At 37.8% G+C, this 22,393-nt stretch overlaps 1 protein-coding gene across 1 annotated transcript in view; it reads right to left on the bottom strand.

The window, feature by feature from the left end:
* The window catches only part of lrp1bb (low density lipoprotein receptor-related protein 1Bb), a 283,944-nt gene that overhangs the window by 20,386 nt on the left and 241,165 nt on the right, over positions 1 to 22,393 (bottom strand). The window contains 21 exon segments of the mRNA XM_030757634.1: positions 189 to 305; positions 2,566 to 2,672; positions 3,369 to 3,592; positions 3,880 to 4,121; positions 4,240 to 4,359; positions 4,992 to 5,126; positions 5,415 to 5,555; positions 6,772 to 6,894; positions 7,087 to 7,209; positions 7,586 to 7,718; positions 8,691 to 8,797; positions 9,590 to 9,722; positions 12,609 to 12,715; positions 15,678 to 15,794; positions 18,832 to 18,951; positions 19,749 to 19,868; positions 20,432 to 20,548; positions 20,765 to 20,858; positions 21,120 to 21,268; positions 21,409 to 21,597; positions 21,935 to 22,134. Coding sequence (XP_030613494.1) covers positions 189 to 305; positions 2,566 to 2,672; positions 3,369 to 3,592; positions 3,880 to 4,121; positions 4,240 to 4,359; positions 4,992 to 5,126; positions 5,415 to 5,555; positions 6,772 to 6,894; positions 7,087 to 7,209; positions 7,586 to 7,718; positions 8,691 to 8,797; positions 9,590 to 9,722; positions 12,609 to 12,715; positions 15,678 to 15,794; positions 18,832 to 18,951; positions 19,749 to 19,868; positions 20,432 to 20,548; positions 20,765 to 20,858; positions 21,120 to 21,268; positions 21,409 to 21,597; positions 21,935 to 22,134 — 2,918 coding nt within the window.

Here is a 22,393-nt window from a genome sequence, read left to right as displayed (position 1 = left end):
AAGGATGAAGGACAAATGCGGTGTGTAAGAGGATTGGTGTTAACAGATATTGTTTAGAACTTTAACCTTCTGTGACACAAAAGCAATATTACTCTGGCAATTATTTGATAAAAAGTTGAGAAAAACAAAGAGAAGCATGAAAAGTATTTGTTTAGATGAAAAAGTTGGACTTTTCCATTTGGGTTTACCATGTCTGTCGCTGATTGTCACCAGAGGGTCCGAGCCATCCAATCTCATGCTCCCTATCTGTGAGAGCTCAGGATCAGCCCAGTAAATACGTTGGTTGAAATAATCAATGGCCAGCCCTGTGGGAGGATGAAGGTAAGAGATTCATTTACCCGACAAATTACACAGGGATCACTGGGGAATCCCTCGGAGGAGGATCAGATCATTGTAGATCAACATTGTTTTTGTTTTTATCTCATCTTGACTGTTTATCATAAATATTTAATATGCTTATGTTGAAAATACTGAAAAATAATGTTGCATTTTGATAATAAGGTTTAGGGACTGCTATATTACAATTTCGAAGCAGTGACTCTTACTTTTTCCCCAAAGTCTGACCAGACAATTGAGCACCTGGCTGCAGCATTTAAATAGGTTTGCATTTTTCCACTGATGATGAATTCCTCTTTGTGTGACCAAGACAAAGCATTGGATCCTTGAATTTAAGGAGGCCAAAGCAGCTCTTCAAAACTAGATCAGCACTAAGTGCCTCCCTATAGGCATACTAACACGTTACAAGTAGCTGTACATGCTTTTGTGCTGCTATGTACATATTTAGATACCATTTTAAAGCTTAATCTTTAGAGCTAGATACATTAAAAAAAAAAATAAATATAAATATATATATATATATATATATATATATATATATATATATATATATATATATATATATATATATATATATAGTGTGTATTTACAATGTTTCAACAAATTCATATTTGCTGAAATTACACAATAGCTTCTGGGTCATAATATACTTTACATATAATTGCAAACCTGATGAGGCTTTCACTTGTTGGTGACATGCAACACTATAAACAGATCATCTTACTGTGTTCCATATACAGTGGGGGGAATATTTATTTGATCCCTTGTTGAATTTGTAACTTTGCTCACTTATAAAGAAATCAATCATCACATTTCTTGAGTTGGTCACCAGGTTTGCAAAGACCTCCTTTGTTGCCTTGGAGGTATCTTTTTGGTCATTGTCATTGTCATGCTGGAAGACCCATCCATGACCCATCTTCAGTGTTCTGGCTGAGGGAAGGAGGTTCTCGTCCAAGATTTTACAGTGCATGTCCCCATCCATTGACCCCCCAAAAACAGAGGGTTGAGTTGATGGCAAAGAGCTGACCATCTGACCATAGCACTTTCTTCCAAGCCTTCTCTGAATCATTTAGATGTTCAACTGGCAAGTTACTTACTGGGGTTAGGTTAATTGGCTAATCTAAATTGCCCATAGGTGTGAATGAGAGTGTGAAAGGTCGTCTGTCCCTCTGTGTTGGCCCTGCAACAGGCTGGCGACCTGTTCAGGGTGTACCCTGCCTCTCGCCCTATGACAGCTGGGATAGGCTCCAGCCCCCCCACGACCCTTAACAGGATGTGCGGAAGCGAATGGATGGATGGAACTGGCAAGTTGTGCATGTGCCTTCTTGAGTGCTGCAAGATTTCAAGATTTCACTCCATTATAGCATAGTGAGTTACCAGTGGTGTTCTTGGTGACTGTGATCCCAGCTGCCATCAGATCATTAACAAGCTCCTCCTGTGTAGTTTTGGGCTGATCTACCACCCTTCTCATGATTAGCCTCGCCCCATGAGGCAAGATCTTGCATGAGCTCCACGCTGAGGGTGATTGATGATCATATTATAGTTCTTCCTTTTCTGAATAATTGCACCAACAGTTGTCACCTTCTCACCAAGCTTCTTGCTGATACACTCTTGTCCCTGATGTCCTTTGAAAGCTCTTTGGTCTTGCCCGTGGTGGTGGAGACGTTGGAATGGAAGAATTTGATTCTGTGGACAGGTGTGCTTTATACACATAAGCTAAGATCAGGAGTATCTGTAACTGACTGACTGACTGTAATCTGTGTGCCACATGGGCACACAACAATCTGTGGGAGCCAGCATATTTATTCCACTCAATGATATGCAAATCAATGATATTCGGTTGACATTCTGTATTTCTCCATTAAAATGAAACTACCATAAAAGTAGAGACTCTTAATTTCTTTGGAAGTGAGCAAATTTACAAATTTAGCAAATATTTCCATACTATAATGGCATAAGTGTGAAGTGTTATTTGTGTTGATGGAATATTTTACATTAGCTAATTAGGCAGTTAGAAAATTCAATATTATACACTGCTGTCAAATGTGCTTACTATTGTACTTGGTGTATACAACAGTGTCTATTTACATTTTTTTTCTTAGACATGAAAATACACAGTAGTGTTTAGTTTAATGAGAAGGGAAAAACATTCAGTGTGTGTTAGGATAGAGAAGAATGATGAAACGCACCACAGGAAGAAAAAAAAAAAAGAATAAAGGAAACACCTACCAGTGGGTCTCCTAAGATTTTTCTCCAGGAGTACTCTCCGTAATGAGCCATCCATGGCTGATTCCTCTATATGAGAATGATCACCTATTACACTCCAGTACATCATTCTGTAAGGAATAAAATGAAATATTGTACCTCTGTGACACCATCATCTTGTAAAATGGTGCTTATATAAAATTAATAATAAAAATTAAAAAACGACTACATCAAATATGCATTGATTTAGCATCATAAATACATACCTATAATACATAAAGCCTGATAACGTACAGCTGTATCACAGTTACCTCAACCAACAGTGTGTTATGGTGTCAATTTTTAAAAAATACATCTGTCCTTATTAATATCACGTTGGTTATAATTGTAAATTAAAATCCACAACGAATTAACACTGGATGCACAGTCTTTTTTTCTTACGTCTATTTGCAAACTGATGCAGTGTCAGATTGTGAGACTAATGAGAACATTTGGAAAACCCAAGATTAATTAATAGAGTGATGAATCACAACTGCGTGTGGGTTTGTTGTTGTAACACACCTTTGTTGGAGCTGGACTGGCAAGATAAAGTGACGTAATTGGTAATGTAACTGATTAATCTACTGAGCTGAATAGTTGAGTAATTAATCATATGTTTACATTTTTGATGAGTATTAAGGTATTACGTAATGTGAGATTGATTACGTTTTCAAAAACAAACAAACAAACAAAAAAACACTGGTTCATTGTAGTATTAAATAATGGCCCTCAATCAGAAAAGTATGTGAATGTGGACCATTTCACGGCCCTATATACGATATACTCACCCTCTAGTGGGGTTGACAGCGATGGCGTATGGCTCTCCAGCTATATCAGTAATCAAGCGTGTGCAATTTGGTCCTTTAAGTTGGCCCACATTTATGGAATATCGTAATTTAGTCCAGTGGGCTGTGTAATAACTAAACCAGTGCATCCGTGAGTGATCAGTCCAATAAATGTTCCCTGTAATCCAGTCAGCAGAAATATCTCTGGGTCTCCGGAAGTCTGAACACTGCAATCGATAAAAGTCAGAATGTCAGGTGTTCAAGTCTTTTGTGCATACATTCATTCAAACTTGTCTTTCTATTAAGACAAAGCTATGAAAATGCAGAATATAAAACAAAAACATGTATTTCTTATCATACAGAAAACCCAAACAGTTGGTATTTCCCATAAATTGTTGATTTTTCTTTTTTTTTTTTTTTTTTGATTTTTCTAATGAGTACAGTTATGAATGTATCTGACATACATTCAAAATGTACCCTATTGTTTTGTTTAATACAGACAAAAAATACTTACAATATTTTTGGCATTTGTTTTAGTTTGACTTCTTTCTAGAGTGTCTTTGTAAAAAATTCCACCGGGGTTGAACTGGGTAGCCCAGATAAACTTTTGGTGGTGAAACAGAATATCCATCCCAATAATTCGGGCATTGTCTTCAATGTGAGTGAGCAGTCTGTATCCATGGCTCTGGTTAAATGGATATAGAAAGCTTCGGATCTCAGTATCATTGGCTACGTAGAACACTCGTTCCTCTGGTCCTGCCCGATAAGTTGATGTGTAAAAACAAACAAACAAACAATTTTACTCATGTACACAGTGAAGTTATATCACCTAATTGGAACAGAGGGTGTTTGATACTCAATTTTAGGAGCATACCTTTTGCCAGACAGTTGCCATTGATCTCCTTATAATTCCGGTCACATGTGCATTTATAAGATCCTTTAGTGTTCATGCAGTAATGAGGACAAGTGTCAAACTGCAGACATTCATTTATCTCTGGAAACAAAAAACAGACTCATTGATGATGATGTATTAGTATTTTTTTTCATGATCACATAACAGTATGTATGAAATACATAATATTCTTGTTGACATTTATGCATACATTTGCATCATACTGTGACACAATTTTAAACACCTGAAATAGTCACATTATTTGTGTCCATTTAGACTTTACATTAAAAATAATCATCTCAAGGGATGCATTTATTTCTATATCTTATTTCTCAAGCTGTAAAATGCAAAGATTGGTTTTATAACTTTCTAATGATTTTTTTATTCACAACAATACTACAATAAATTACCTCTTGCATGTGACACCTGACAGTTTTTGTATCAAAATCTTTATTAGCAATATATTAGCTTTTACTGGCTCTTCAACCAGATTCACCAATTTTCCTCTTAGATTTCTTGTAATCTAACTAAAGGAACAAATATCCCAATTTGCTGCTCAAACTATAAAAGTCCAATAAGAGGGGAAAAAATCTGTTGGCCATTTGATATCTTATTGTGCAATGTCCAAGCCAAATGTTCTTATGAAACTTGTCTACTCATGTCATAAATTAAACTTGAAATGACTAAACCCATTACCCCTTAAAGGGAAAAATAATAAAATGATGAAATATTACCTTCACACTGGCCTGTCTTTTGATTCCTCTTAAAGCCAGGTTTGCACTGGCAAATAGAATTAGCATTTGTCTGGTTGCAAATTGCATCCTCTCCACATGGATTTGTTTTCTTTCCACATACATCTCCACTGGAAACTACAAATAAAGACAGGACTTTGATTACACATCAGCCCTCTGCATCTTAGACACCTACTGAGCTTCTCTTTTGATGTGCAAAAGCCAAGGGGGCATCTCCATCTTTTATATAGCACACACCACACCTCGAGCATGGGCGTACATATATTAACATAAATAACAAAACATTCCATCGAAAATGAGGGAATTGCTGAGCTTTCTGATAACATCATGGTGACATTTGGTACTTTTCATCTCTCCGAATGCGTCTTTGATGTATTTGCTAAAGTCAACTTGTGTTGTACTTACATGCCTTGCAGTCTTGCTCATCTGAGCCACCATCCCCGCAGTCATTGAAGAGATCGCACTGCAGTTGGATTGGGATGCAGCGTCGGTTACTGCAGGTAAACTCCGTCTTCCCACAGGGTCGAGGTCTTCCAGTCACAACCTCTGCTTCAGCATACACAGTGTCAAGATTGAAAAGACAACATCAACTCATGGGCACCTGTCAAGTGCAACTATGTTACCTTACTTTACCTACTTTTGAAAGACTTAGCATGCTGAAGACCTAATATTTTAAAGCCCATCTAGTATGGAGCTTTGTTTTTTCTCAAATTACTACTTAGATTTCACTGAACTTTGAAAATAACTCTCATAAAACAATGTCCCATACTGACTTTATATGCAGCTTTTTAATGCTGGGTGTTTAATGAAGAGTCTGTTCGCAGCTGCTGCCCAAATAAATCAAATAAACAGCTATTTACTAATTATTCGCTCTAAAAATGTTGAGGTGTTCAACATGTTTTGATTTTTGTCATCACTTTACTTAAATTAACTATTCTGTCGCCTTCTTTCCTTACAAAACATGAAGAAAAAGTTTGACACGCATAACATAACAGAAAGAGGAAAGAATATAACGAAGTGATGGAGCTTTGGATAAGGAGATTAATAAGATTAAGTTCAGATTGAACAGAAGGATAGAGGGGAGAAGCATACAATTCTTAGAGGTAATGAACTGATGTAGGAGATGGATCATTGTATCAATGGAATCAGAGAGGGAAATGAATGGAGGGGAGAAAACAATGAGAGACTGATAGAAGAGAGAAAAGATTTGTCCCTCTCCTTCCTGTCTGCTCTAAAGTACATTTAAATCTCCCATTTAACATGCAGTTGCAGACCTGCCTTTCATCTTGATTTGCAGCATATTTAGTACTACTCTTATACACACAACAACTGTGTTCAGGATTCTAAAATTACACAGAACTGCATGACCAGATAGCCCAGAGACCAGTAAGTACTTGCCTCACATCAGTGTAGGACCAAGAACATCCTATGCACTGGGATCAAGCCTTTGCAACTCTCAAATTATTTTAGTTAAACAACATTTTTAAAAAAAAAAGCATTCCACGTTTTTTCCACATTAAAAGATCATGAACCAAAGTTTTTTTTTCCTCTCTCTCCCGACTCCAATTAATACTTCTAGGCTGATAAAATGGATTTTTCAAAGAGAATAAAACAATATTTGCACTGCTGTGTTGCAAGGACAGCTACGTCAGGGGAGCTTTTAACCTTCTGCACTTAATTTGATGAACAGAGCATAATTATATTTTCACATAAACGTTGCTTAATGCATCATTAGATCTGTGTTGGCGCATTTTGTGCTCACCACACTCTTCTTCATCTGAGTTGTCACCGCAGTCATCCACTTTGTTGCAGACTTGGTCCGCGCGCAGACACACATGATCATTTCTACAACGAAATGGCCTTGTAGGAGGGCAGGGAAGTTTTGCTAGAGAACAAATGACACAAAAAGCTAATGGATATGTCTTTCAGTGAAACTATAAATAAATAAATAACTGCATAAAATCTTTTATGAAAAGACAATGAAATATTCCCTCTTGAAAGATAGAAAAGTAGTGGTCTATGAAATATGCATCAACTAGTTCAAAAGAAATCTTTGTGACTGACAATCTCAACCCACCACACATGTCTATATCTTCATCAGAGTTATCTCCACAGTCATCCTTGCCATCACACACCCATGTGTGGAGTTTGCATAAGGTGTTGTTGCAAATGAATTCATCAGCCCGGCAGAAGAAGGCTCCTGCAATTGCACAGTGCAACAAGAATTTTAGCACTGCTACTCAGGTGAAAAAAAGAACAAAAAATCATTCAAGCATGTAAAATATGACTCATAAATCACCCATTACAAGATTCTAATAACAGATGCTTTTACATAATGATCCTGACAATGTGGATAAGCAGAGTCTATTTCTATTCCTGTCTTTCCTCTCATCCCAGATCTCTTGTTCTTCCTCTCACTCTCTGTTGGATCTCACTCTCTGTTGTTTTGCCCCTTTTATATTAACTGCTCTGCTGCCGCTCAAATGAATTCCCTGTTCAATTATACAGCATAAAGAAAGCACTTTTTTTTTTTACCTTCAGACATCAAATATCACCGAGGTCACACCGATACCTACCCTGGCTGCAATTTTCTTCATCACTGTGGTCCATGCAGTCCAACACGTCATCACAGCGCCAGCGCCGAGGGATACAGTGAGCCCGATTCAGACAGAGAAACTCATCTTCTCTGCACTCCTTCACACACCCAATCTGTTGGCAAAGAAGGGCATGCAGGCAGAGCCGAGGATACAGTTCCAGTCAAAAGTTTGGGTACACTCGTGAGTGTGCCCAAACTTTTGACTGGTACTGTACATTCTGATTAACATAAAGACAGGATAAAGGAGACTGTCTCCACATATTTTTAGGTACATGAAGGTAAATGTTTTATAACCCCAGAGAACCAGAAGATCAGAAAATATAGCAAAACCTACAGTATATTTTAGTTAGTTTGGCAGCCTTTTTTTCTCAAGGACTTCAGTTTTTTAACATGTGCAAAACTTCTTATAAAATAATGGAATATTCCTTAATATGTGTTCCTTAAAGAGTTAATGAGTTGAGTTAGGGCACACTGAGGTTTCGTGATCAAACAGATTAAACCAGTTCACCTAATGGCATTTTAGGTCATCATGATGGGACAAAAGAAGGAGCTAAACTTACATTTGAGAGCACAGACTGATATATTTCATTCAGTCTTAAAAGCCATTCACTCCAGAACAAAGAAGTAACTGAATTAAAACACATACAGTGATGATCTTTAGTCTTGCTCTCTCTGTTCAATAACTCATAATGACACCATTTACTCCACCTTCTGTTCATTTCCTCTCTCCTTTGTCAAGCCTCCGCCCCCCAAAAAAATGTGGAGCTTATATTACTTGGAAACCAACACCATTCTTGCATGATACAAGTTGTCAGCTGTTTTCAATTTTGTTCTGTTTGGTTCAATTTTGTTCTAAGATGAATTCCCTGCAAAAGATACTGAACATATAGAGAAATAATTGAGCTAATTTGTTATACAAACACCACAAGTCATCAAGCTGAAGTCTGGATAAACGGGAGCACTGACTGATCCTGGGTGAATCCATGAAAAGCAACGTTCTTATTGTTCAAGCACTGTGCACTGCAAAGCTAAATTATTACACTTTTTTAAGGTGGATGATTTGACTATTGCGAAGGTGTGCTGACCTCATCTGAGCCATCTAGGCAGTTGTCGTGTCCATCACACCGCAGGCTGGCTGACACACAGCCTCCGCTGGAGCACACGTACTCATTCACAGAACAGGAAGGGACAACTAAAAAAAGAAAAAAGTGTGTTACTTGGAGATCCTGCCAAGGAATAACTCACAAGATCTTTAAAACTGGAATTAAATATTCAAACCTGTCACTTAAAAATACAGTAAAACTACAAATATTTTTCGTGGTGTAAGAGCTTATGCGTATACTACACGCTGTTCAGCAAAGTGGCTCATGGAGCTTGACCGGTAATGAGTCAATCAACAGGACTAAGTCCATTTCCATGTCTTTATAAAATGCTCTTTCATTGTATTGGAAAACACTTTATTTTCACAGCCAAAATTAGCAGTGAACAGTGTGATTGCAATTGAGGGAATTTCTGAAAATCCCTGTTAGCTTTTCATAACTGTCAGTGTGCACTCTGCAGCATCTTAAGGACATGAAATCAGTACAACAATTATTACCAAATATGATGGCTACTTTGTTTTAAATAAAAATTTTAGCCATAATAAGCATTTAAGTTTACCAGTGTCACAAGCGAAATTTTGAGACTGTTGGTTGTAGACAGCGATGACCTTACACGAGTCTTAAACTGAATCACAATAAATAACACTCAGTACTTTTCTAGGCTTCTGAGCGACTGACTAAAAATAAAATGCTTTCTTTGACCTACAACTGTGTAATAGCTATAAAGTGAACTCTTCACTCTTATGCAATACAGATTCTTCACTCTTATGCAATACAAAGAGCAAAAGTGGTGAAAAAATGAAATGGTCTAGGAACTCTTCCTACAGCCCTGTAGTACTTTTTTTTTTTTTTTTTAGAAACAGTGGGATTTATTTTTTTTTCACCTGTTTCTTGGCAATTTTTTTCATCTTCACCCATCTTGCAATCTTCTTGGCCATCACACAGCCACTTCAGTGAAATGCAGAGATTGTTGTGACACCGAAACTGGTCATCTGAACAGTGCGCCTCACAATCTTTCTGTAATTAAATACAGAAAAAAAAAAAAAAACCCATACAGGATAAGCTGATGGATTCATATGGACACGTACACTGAAATGTAAATTTTCTCACTTCAAACATTTATGTTTATTTTTCCATTGCAAAATATGTTCCAAAGTCATTTGAAATTACTAAATAAAGTTTAGCAGTTTGACAGTAAAATCAAGTTTATATCTTCAAAGTCAAAGTACTCATTTTTTTTTTGTTTAAAATTCTCTGCGTTCCCTTTCTTGTACTTTCCTGTTAGGGCTGTCCTATCTACAGTCCATCTGGCACACAGGATGTGAAATCATGAGTGCAAAAAGAAAATAACATCAAAATGTGCCAACGCACCTAACATACTTAATCCAAAATGTAACACACGGGAATGCTAAAACAGCGGTTTTTTTGTCCCCATCGGTCACAATGAAGGCATGTAACAAAGGGCTGACAAAAGGAGTGATGAAGAGAAATGTTCATGGGAACACAACTATTGTTTTAACACTTTAACTTTGTGAACGGATCGCTAATGTTAGAAAACAGTGTCGTGAAATATTCTGCAGAAACCAACATCCTCAACACTATGAATCACATGCACTCTGTGGCTCAGGAGGTAAAGCCAGTCTTCCACTACTCAGAAGGGTTTGTGGTTTACATGATGAAGTAACCTAACATCAAAAATTGCATCAATGTGTGTCTATGAGAGAGAAGGGGCTATATGCATTTACAGTATTAGAAAAAGGGCTCTATAAATGTGCATGTGGTTTGTAGTGGAAAATACTTTTAAATGATCGATATGACTACAAAGGCACTATATAAATGCACTCTGTTATGAAATCATGATGTAACTGCTGTTAAATACTATTTTCAGAACAAAGTCTAGTGCTGACTAAGGCTTGAAAGGGAAAAACTGGTGAAGAGACCCTGCTCTTTGCAATGTATTTCAAATAGTCTTTTTAAAAACAGATTAGCCAGTAGCCTCTCGGAATGAAAATAAAATAAAGTAAAATAAAATAAAATAAAGCCTCTGAGTTTTGCCATCTTGGAATTAAAAATAAATGCATGTACTTTTCTTTAAAGCAGATGAACTTCATATCTTGAATTCAGTATGAATAAAACCAAAATGGTTCTTCCTAAAAACACATTCACCACATATATGTAAATAAAAGTGGGCATTCAACCACACAATGGCTCCTGTGAATGACTACATTTAATAATAACTGCTGATTGAAAGGAAAACTTTCTCTCCTGAAACTATTTGACTGCGCTGACCCAGAAAGCTGGCACTGGGGAGACACATAATAAAGGGTTAATTAGGGTTGCACTAGTTTGCATGGAGGAGGATTATATGTAAAAATTGCTGTGCAAATGTTGAACAGAGCAATAAATTAACAAGAATAATGAATCGTAATAACAAGCCTTTGTCCTTGAATTATGCATCACACTGCATCATTATCACTGATGGGGCATTTTTTGTATGAATCCCACAAAAATCTATTTACACTGTGAAATGCCAGATAAAGGCATATTTAAGTTAATTTTGTCCCATATTATAAGAACGTATAATTACAACAGAAATTTGAGGCTTTATGAATTAAGATACGAAGCATCTTTATGGACAAAACACGCAGCCATTGTTTTGCTGAAAGGCACAGGGGATTAGGATTTCCAAAAGAAAATGAATACGAGGTATTTCATGCACTAATGTACTTGAAGGTACAATAATTCATCATGGTGATATTTCCTGTCTGGCATTGTTTTGGAATGTGGCAACCATGACGAGGAGATTTGGATCAGCACAGTGAATTATGGCTAAAATGGGATTATCTTCTTTGCAGGCAGCAATATAACCATCTAATTTCAGTTCTCTTTTCCAATTTGGACATTTAATGCATGCTTGTGCTGCAAGCTCAGATAGTGACAGACATTTTCAAGGGATCAATAGCAGACTAAATTACACTATCCATATGCTATAATTTGGCTCAAGTACACTGTGATTTGTAAGTGTTAAGCCTATCTATGTCCTTTTGTCTCTAGAATAGTACATTTTTGTGCCCTGTATTTTTTATGTTACTTATTATTGACATCCATAATTTTATAACATTAATTAACATTGATATGATACATGAAAATAGTTAGCGTTGCTCAAAACTCACTCAAGCCTTTGTAGTAGCATTTATGGGCAACACTTTATAACAACCATTGCACATTATATGAAACTGTTATTTTAATAAACTGTTAGTTACCTAATACTGTTTATTTCCCCTTAAAATGGTGCCGCATTTATAAGGAAAGTGCATTTGTGGGTTGAGCAGCAAAGTTGAGGATGTGGGCTGCGCCCATGAAAAACTTGCACCTCTGCCAATGCCAAAGTTTAACTATTTTTGTGCTTAGCTTATGAATACTTTTTTACTCTCATTCACAGCTTCACTGCTGCGGTTCTTTAGAGTTGGTCCCCTGACAGCAGTAAGGGTTTCCTAAACCTAACCAAACAGCTCAACAACAATTGAAAACAAGTAATTTAAAACAAGTACTATAAATATGTTATAACTTTGTAATATACACCCAAATTCTATAGTACAGCCAAAATAGTCAAATTATAGACAGATAACACATGATTACCTATTTATAAAGTTTTATAAGATATTGCAACTTTACAAACATTCAGAAAATGTTCTACAAACCAAATACTAAGCATTAGTATTATTTCTTCATCTGTGAAGAGTAAAAGTCAAGCAAAAACTAACAAAACAACAACTATTAACTAAAGTTTCAATTAACTATCAATTTTCCATGCATTAACACACGTTAATATAAAGTGTTGCACACTTGGGTTTGTTTACCTCTATCTTAGATTCACACTAATTATATGTACTTCTATCTGACCTCGTCTGAATTATCCAAGCAGTCATAGTCCCCATCACAGCGGAATCTGGAGGAGATGCAGTCTCCATTAGCGCAAGCAAAGTCCTTGTGGTTACAGGTGACTGGCTCTGAGCAGGAAAAACAAAACACAAAAGATACAAAATCAAGCAAATTGATTCTTTTTCCAGTATCATATTCAGCAAACTGCCATCCCTTGATGCAGCTATCAGCCAAATGTTCTGTGTTTAGGATCACATGCTAATGCCTTGGCAAAACCATCATTTTATCTAATTAGAGTCATTTTGTATTAGAAGTGGATAAAGTGGCAAAGCTGATCAAGATGTAAATACATTCATTTCTACTCTCACAATAAGCGGGGCAGCATACTCTCTGAAGCCAACATTCTCGTATTTGCCATTTAGTGCAAGTCTGTCCCTGAGGACAACATTAGGACGCAACTAAACAGCTGCATCAGATCCACTGCCTGGGCCCTCCCCTTGTTATCACGGACTGTTAGCTAACTCAGGATGTGTATTATGAGTTGTGCTGTAACATAGACTCCCAGCAGGCATTGCAGCAAAATCGGATTTGCAGCCTCTCTATTGTCTGTGGGTCCACCTGCTTAATTCTTTGACGTCCAACACTTGACTGGCTTTTATTTGCATTTTAAGTGACATTAATAGGTATGGGGAAATAGCATCTAATAAATCACATATATTATGCACACTCAGCAAAAGCACACATATAATGTGCAGACAAAACCATTCCCCTCACACAGACAGACATACAAGGACTTGAATGCACAGCAGGATGAGGAACTTAGCAAAGTGGGTTACCAGTGTCATTTCATAAGTAAATAAAAAGTTTTCTTCCAAAAGTGATGATAAATATCTAAACAAAAGAAAATAAAAATTGTGTAAATTACAAAGAAGAGAGAATCTGAACCTCAAATTAACCTCGGAGAAATAACACAGATAATAAGAGTTTGGATGATTTGTTGAAAAGGTTTGTATGTGTGCGTTAGAGAGAGGTGTGGGGTGGTTGAGTCACTGGGAGGAACAGTCAGGTATCTTCAGAGAACTCCTGTTCTTCAGAATATCAATATAAACTGTCCATCCATCCTCTTCAACTTATCCTTTTCAGGGTAGTGGTGGAGGGCTGGAGCCTATCCCAGCTGTGATAGAGCGAGACGCAGGGTACAGCCTGGACAGTTCGCCAGACTGTTGCAGGGCCAACACAGAGAGACAGACAACCATTCACACTCACATTCACACCTACGGGCAATTTAGAATCGCCAATTAATCTAAACCCACTAATATGCATGTCTTTGGACTGTGACTGAGTACCTGGAGAAAACCCAAACAAACACGGGAAGAACATGCAAACTCGAACCCAGGACCTTCTTAGCAACAGTGCTAACCACTGCGCCACCGTGCTGCCCTCAACGCAAACTGTTCCAAGAAAATCTTTATGGATCCTGTGGGACTAAAAGGTCATAAAAGTGCAAAAATAGTTGTCTTAGATTGCAGAGGAAAAGCAGGAGACAAACAGGAGAAATGTTTTCTCTAGGTGAAGAAGGGGATCAATGAACTCAACACACTAGGGCAGTGGACTGTGAGCACACAATATCCTCAACATTTCCACTTGTTTGGCAATTTTCAAATAGGGTCATGCTTCAGAACGAGCTGCAGAAGCCGATGAACGAGCTGTTTTTAGTTTCAAATGGACATGAGGGGTACTTCCGAAAGTCTGACCTGCATATTCCCATCCGCTCAGTGTCCTCCTCACCCGTGCCGGTTACCACAAATGCTGCAGAAGCACTAAACTGCTGTGAACCCAGTAATTAAACTGAGCTCATACTGGAATAACTCATACGCAACACAGGTGTTAAAGTTTTTCATTATCAAACTGTATGAATTAGTTTAACTTATAGTTGAAGTGTATCAACAGAATTCACCTGTGGGGGTGGTCCTGGACCCCCAAGGCCTATCCATAACGTAGATGCTGACCCTGACCCATTCTTTCTTTCCAAGATCTGAATTTTCTTCTTTTACATCCATTCTCCATTGTTGATTTATATATGTGCTTCGAGTCACTGTTTTAGTGCCTTACAAGACTCCCCCTAAGCTTCTCAACTACTGCAAATTGTCAGTGCCATCAGGAAGCAAAATTGCCCCTTACCATGCTTCACAGTTTTACTGTACAGATTTTACTGTTGGTGCAGTGTTTTTTTTTTTTTTGGCTGCAAACTGACTAAATGTATTCTTGTCACAGTTCAACTTCTGTCTCATCTGTCTGAAGAACATTGTCTCTCGAGCTCTGTGGGACATCTGGGTGTCCTTTTGTGAATTCTAGATGTGCCTTAAATTTCTTCCTGGTTGAGCACTGAGTTCCTTTGTGGTTCCGTTAAAGCCATTTTTATTCATTGCTTTCTTGTAATGGGATCAAGATTTTAGCAAGTGGTAGAGCTGCCCGCAGGTGTTTTGATGTTACTCTCGATTTCTTTTTCACAAGTTTCCGACTTGCATGTTGTGCTCTTTGCAGGATGTCTACTACTAGGGAGAGTAGCAACAGTGCTGAAATTCTGCCATGAGAAGGCAGTTGGTCTTAATATGGATTGATGAACACCCAGGTTTTTAGAAATGCTACTGTAGCCTTTTCCAGCCGTGCCATAATTCTTCTTCTGACATCCAAAAAAAGTAGTTGACACCACAGGCATGATTTATACCAACACAGAGCAGACTTTAAGTAGCCAGGATGCCTTGATTTAAAGGAAGGGGCATCTTTGCAATCCACACTTTTATTTTGATCTCCTGGTAGCGCCTGATAGCAAATAGCTTTTGAAGAGGCTGTTAGTACAGCGGTTCTCTTACCTGCCAGTTATGACTACTGCGTTCATCAAAGAGTTGAAAAGTACAACTCTTTGTGTGCTACTCCTACAATCAGATTGTGACTTAAACTAAAATTAGACAAAAATGCTCAATTGCTATTATTTACAAATTGTTTATGATTGTATTTGTGCAACTGCATGCTACACATATAACTAAAGAAACCAAGCTAACTGAAGGGGGAAAAAAATCAGGTACTCACTGCAGTTCTCCTCGTCTGAGTTGTCTCCGCAGTCGTTCTGGCTGTCACACCTCCAGTGGTCTGGGATGCAGTTGTTATTCTCGCAACGGAATTCATGAGGTCCGCAGGTCTTTTCATCTTTTTCATCAGGAGCAAACAAACACAAAGATGAAAATGATTCAAAGAGCATGAATATTAATACTGTGCTAGCTATAATATTTTCAATGTGGAATCATCATTTCCTCGGGGTTTCCCTGAACAAGTCTGACACCGAGTTCAAAACACAGTGCACACTCAAGACGCTGACACACCATAAGATAAAATACCTGACTGTGCTACCAATCCTCAACAAATTTGTGTCAGGAAGTCGACAAAATTGAACATTCTTTAAGAAAAAAAAGCATTTCCAAACACGTGCTGAAGATTATTGGTTTGGTTTTACACCAAACCCAACCTCGTTCAGTTCCTCAGAGAAAGAGAAAATCTGACAGTGAGGTAAGGATATTTTTTTAATTTGGTCTTTTTCAGAATTCATTAGAAGCTTGGTTATTGCTCTGGATATAAACATTCATTTCACCTAAGCCAAAAGTAAACTGATCCAAAGACATTTTTGTCATAAATTGGCTCAGCAGGTAATTGTGGAAATATTCAAAGATGTGGAAAGCACTTCAGAAGTCTAGATCCAGGCTTAAAATGCCGCCCACACAATGCACCAGCATTTGAGAGTTTTACTGAGTGTTGACTCTTTTTGATTTACTTTTTTTTTTTTGTTTGTTTTGCTTTTTGTTTTAAGCAACTCTGTGTGTGTGTGTGTGTGTGTGTGTGTGTGTGTGTGTGTGTCTATATGAATAGTGGCTTGCAGTTGCTGTTCCAAAAATGTCAGAGGGCAAATGGCAAAGCAGGCATCTCACTGTTAAACATTAATGGTCAGAGTTAATATGATTCAAGATATCTGCTTTTGTTAAAACAAACAAACAAAACAAAACAAAACAAAACAAACAAAAAAAACAATAACAGAACTGACATTTGCTCTGAAAATGCTTCCTCAGAATAGGTTTTCAAAGTCAAACGGAGAGCTTCTTTTTAACAAGTCATTTCTGTGCAGACATCATCAGGGATAATGGCCAAGGTAACGCTGTTATCAGTTAGGGAAGAGATGTGTCAAAAGAGGAGGGTGGCAGATTCTGCCTGGATCTCTTTCCAACATGACAGCAGGAGAAGAGAATCAGGAGGGAAAGCTGAGCGCAGCAGCAGAGGACACAAAGCAGCAATTCATTAGGAAGCTGCTCAGTCACTTACAGCATATAAAAGATGTGACACAGGAAAAGAGCAATATTTCCCTGTTAAGTCGGAGCTCATTACCAAGTTAACAAGCAAAACTTCCTTAAAAAGTCTCAAGTAATTCAAAGTGAAATTACATTAGCTATTAAGTAGGATCATGTCTATTGTGTGCTCTGAAGTGGTGAAAAGTCTTTAAGTGATAAATTTCAGATGACACTGAGAAGCACTGCAGGTAATAAAGGTTGAGAGGTTAGAGTCATCAGTGAAGTATACAAAGTGGCAAAACATTAATTCGGCATTGCTTCAGGGTGTTCTCAAGTTAACTGACATTAAAAGCAGAAAACCTGGAAATGAAACCAACTATATTTACAAACGAATCTGTTGAGGAGAGGTTTAAGGCATCAAATATCAAAGCATGAGGGCATGATGAAGTAGAATAGAAACTGAATGATGTTCACTCTTATCCAGTCAAATCACTTGTGTCATCAGTGTGATACGGCAGTGTGATATGACAGCGGTACATGATGACTGCAATAAATCGAGAGGGGCTTCCGCAGGAAATTATGCTACAGCCAGAATGGTGCAATACGCAGGATTTCAAATCTGCAGCCAGAGGCAGATGGTGTTGACTTTTATTTAACTTGTATATGCATGTTTATCATACATATACACAAAAGAATGCAGTCATAACAGACCCATTTCTGTTGTGTGTGGTATTGAACTGGGGTACTTTGTAGCAGCCTGGTGTCATTTGCATGTAATTTAATAAAGGTAAACACAGACGGTTGTGCAAAATGACACTGTGCTCTGGCAGGACCTTTCTACTATCGCAGAGTGCAGATTTATCAGCATATGTGTCCAACTGTCTTCAGATGGCTGGATGGATGTTGCTGAATTGAATGAGAAGCTTTTCATGCAGTATAAAACAGCTGTTGACTGCAGATACTATATGAATCATACAATTTTATAGATCATTGCAGACAAGTCCTCCTTTAAAGACAATAAGTAAATATTTTTTTATGCTGAATTAACCACATCTATTGGCTGTTGAGTGAATAATTTAAATTGCTTATTAGTCTGTTTCATAAGGTCACCAGACTGATGGAGCTGTAAAACAGGAAAGTATCATCACTTTTACACAGACAAGTTCCCAGCACAGCACTTGACAGACTGACAGTAGCTCAATTCCAAGCTTATATGACAGCAAAGGTTTTATTTTGTCATTCTGTTGATGTCTATTATTCGCTCGTGGTTTAAAATGGAACACAACACTGTCCTTTCAGATCTGCAAATTAAATTAAAAGCTGATGAAAACTGATTATCATTTCCCTCAAAAGGGAGAGGAGTCATGATTGATTAAGTCTGTGCAAAAGAGTTTGAAACAAAAGAGCTGAGATGAATAAGAAAGACACATTCCAGTACAGACAAAATATGGCTAAAAGAACAGCTGCCCGCTTTCATCATCTGTCGTGAGTGAGGAAATATTTAATCTCTGATTATTTCAGAAGCAGTGTTTCTGTTTTTATCTATTTTCTCTTTTCAAAGGCATGCCGAGCAGATATAATACTGGTTAGTGGTGCTGTTTTACCTGCCCTAGCTCTGCCCTGCACTTGCAGCATGGCATTGACACAAAACTCAGTTTGATTATTTAATTTTGTGCTAATGTTCATGTGTTATGTTGGGCACACTGAGGTCGCAATGCTGAGTTCTCACTAACAACAGTGACAGCTGTCTTTCAGGACTTCCTCGCTTAGCCCATGTTAAGGCCTGAGAAAATACAAAGGACTGGGTCAGATTAGAGTGGAGCCAAGTGTAAAATGAATGATGATCAAAAAAGGTTCTGTCACCTTTAACTGTGAAGTAAATTCTGGTTAAGTGGGTTTCCACAACTCACCACAGTCAGCCTCGTCTGACCCATCTGCACAGTCGGGGTCCTCATCGCAAACCCACAGTTTGGAAATGCAGTGCATAGAGGCCTTACACTGAAACTGGTCTGGGGAGCAGGTGCTTTCAGCTACGGAGAGAATGAAGTTGTGTGAAAAAAAGGAATATTCAGTACATGATATTACTGAATATTTGCAGAAAAACCAGAACAAAGGGGGAAAAAAGTAGTGCCTCGATAACATCTCCTTCAAAACACATTTTCAATCGAGCAAGGTAGCAGTGGTTTCTTGTTATAGAACCTGAAATTGTTTCAAATGGCATTTTAATTTCAGTGGTGTCGTGTTCCTTACAAAAGAATATTCAAAACCACATCCAATCACACTGGAAGTCTTAGAAAGGGCTGAAGTAATTAGCTTCACTTTCATTAAAGCCTTTTTTTTTTAAGTCTCGCTTTCTCCGCCTGACTTTCTTGCATCCCCCCCCCCCCCACTCTCACCCCTTCTGCAATCACATGCAAGACAAATGCAGCAATCTGAGAGAGTTGAATGGGGTTTGATATTCTGATGAGTTACATCATTGCAGAGAAAATCTCTTCTTATCCTCCGTGCGATTCAATATCTAATCCCTTTTCACAGAAACAGGTCATAACAAGGGTTGTCTGCAGAATACTTAATGAAGACTATGTAAAGTTAATGGCTTCATATATTCTGTCCTAGCACATAAACCACTAACCATGTTGAAAAAGGACATTTTAATCAGTTACGAGTATATCGCTAAAACAGAGTTATCAGAATCTTTAAATAGTGGTGTGTTTTTTAGCTTGTTTCTGCAATGTTAAGACAGACTTATCAAAAAAGCCTCCCAGTCTAACACCCTAATTAAGCCATTCAAGACAATGAGCCTAAAAGTAATAATGCTGAGCCTTACGGCAGTCTGTCTCATCCTCTCCATCGCCACAGTCATCCTGGCCATTGCAGCGCAGGTTAAGAGGGATGCATTTCTGTTTCCCGGTGCACTTGAACTGGCCTGACAGACAGATGTATGTCTCTAAAATAGAAGAAAGAAGTAAGATTTAAGCAGAAATTCTACTAGTCCAAGCAAAGTAAAGGTCACTTTATTAAAAGATAAATATTTTGAATAAGAGAGATAGAAGAAAGCTATACAGAAAAAAACATTATTAACAAAAGAAGAGCAAACACTGCTCATATGTGACAGCTCATTATTTTTCTTCGCAAAAATCTACTGTAACAAATTTCTTAATTAATAATTTAGTCTATAAAATGAGACAAGCTTATGCTGACATCATGAGCTACTGTTTGCAACAACAAAAAAACATTTTCAAGGCTGAACCAAGCACTGGCATGGAATTCCTATTAACAAATAATGAATGATTTATCACAATCGTAATTTTCTGGTGACCAACTATTCAACTGATTATGTAATTATTTCAGCACTAGTAAGTTCTAGCCTCAAAATTTCAGAGTTCATCCACAATGAAACACAGTAAAACATGCCAGAAAATGCTGTCTAGGTGCAGTAACAGGTGAGACAGCATAATGCTTAATTACATAAAATTTAAGTTGTTTAAAAAGTCCTGTTTCCATCTTTACCACAGTTAGCCTCATCTGTGTTGTCTCCACAGTCATTCTCTCCATCACAGATGAAGGGTGGAAGAGCACAAAGGCCAGTGCCACACTGAAAACGCCCAGGCTGACATTTGAATTCCGCTGTTGAGGAAGAATATGTAGTTCAGTGTATATAAAATAACAGTTTATCTGAAGAAAATACAAAAAAAGATCCATCTAACTTTTAAAAATTGCGACCCACTTGCCCTTACTCTGAAATCCTTTTAGTTATTGCTCAAAACTCACTAAAATAATGAGGCTGAATTTTGTTGGTTTACTACTACTTTAAAGCCAACCTTGAAATAACATGGCACTCACGGCAGTCAGTGGGTTCATCTGAGCCATCTCCACAGTCATCCACAGTATCACACTTCCACCAGAAAGGGATACACTCATCCGTACCACAGCGGAACTTTAAAAGAATACAATACAAATATGAATCAAAATAACACAACAAATTTAAAGTCAACACGAATACTCTGCTCTTTAGCGTCACGATTCTTCAAAGCCAAAGTTGAAATCAGTACACAACCATTTCCCTATGGTACATGTTTGAAGAGGAAGGCTTATGAGAGCAAAGCAATTTGTCTTTAGGGGAAAAATACTGATCAAGACAGAAAACAGTGCAATCACATTAAACATAGAAGAAGGAGGGAAGAGTAAAGGAGCTGACCTGACTGGAGGTGCAGTTGGAGAGGCAGGTTTTATTGTCGGCAGCCAAATAAAAATTTGTGGGACAGGCACATTTGTGCTCCCCACCAGGGGACAGAAGACACAGGTGGCTGCATCCTCCATTTGCAATCTGACACTGGTGCTTGGGTACTAAACAGAAGGATAAAAGTACATGACCGAGTTCAAACTGTATTAGACAAACAACTTTCTTCTTAAAACTACAAAAGCGACACTGAGGCTGCTCGGCATGGGAGGAGAGAATGAACATGAGCACCAGATGGACTTCATACCTTCAGGCTGGCGCAGGGAGTGGTAGACCTTGATGTATTTGATGGCTTGCCAGGAGTTGAGGAGCTCTATCCCTTGAGCACCAGTTGTCTTGTGAGCACGTCGCAGCGATTTGGACTTCCCATCCGTCCAATAGACAAAGTCCTCAAACAAAGTCAGTGCCATTACTCCTTGGATATGATCATAGGACACTGAAATGGAACAAATAACCATGGCGGACTTCAATTACATTCTGTCTTATTCTATTTAGTAACCATGGTGCCCCTAATTGTGTAAAAGCTGCATTCATGTTACACAGTTTGAATATTAATAACTTTTCAAATGTCTTATTATTCCCATCTACAGCATATCAGTTTATCAGATAAACTGATGACTGATCAGAGAAAACAATATATTTTTTAATCTAAGCTAATCGGCTGCTGACTCAAACTACATATTTAACAGACAAACACTGTGTGCTTTGAATCTTCTCATTGTAATTCCCAAATGTCAAACCATTCCTTTAATTGAACAGCACCTTCGTCTCACCTTTGCGTCTTTGGGTGCCATCCATGTTGGCAAACAGGATGTGGTTGTCATCAGCCCAGTAGAGCCTCTTGTTGGTATAATCAATAGCGAGAGCTGTAGGGCTATAGATCTCTGTGTCAATGATAACTGTTTGCCCTCGGCCATCCATACCAATGCGCCCAATGTGAGGAGGTTCACAGCAGTCTACCCAGAAGATGTACCTAGTCAAAAGTATAGCAAGGTTCAAAGAGCTATCCACTTCAGTAGGCCAGGCAATAGACAGTTTTATTTGTATAGTTATATAGCACACAAGGTGGTAAATTATGATAATATAAAGGTGCATATAAAAGGGTTTTTACAAGGATTCAAATAACAAAAAAGAAGAAAAAAATAATCAACAATGAAATTAAGAGAGGTAAAATGGGAAAAACAAAAAGTACAGTACAATTCCAGTTCTCTGTGAAGCTGTTAAAATATTTC

Source organism: Archocentrus centrarchus, chromosome 21, assembly GCF_007364275.1.
Source record: "Archocentrus centrarchus isolate MPI-CPG fArcCen1 chromosome 21, fArcCen1, whole genome shotgun sequence".
Classification (NCBI taxonomy): Eukaryota; Metazoa; Chordata; class Actinopteri; order Cichliformes; family Cichlidae; genus Archocentrus; species Archocentrus centrarchus.
This window is presented reverse-complemented; position numbering and strand designations above follow the sequence as displayed.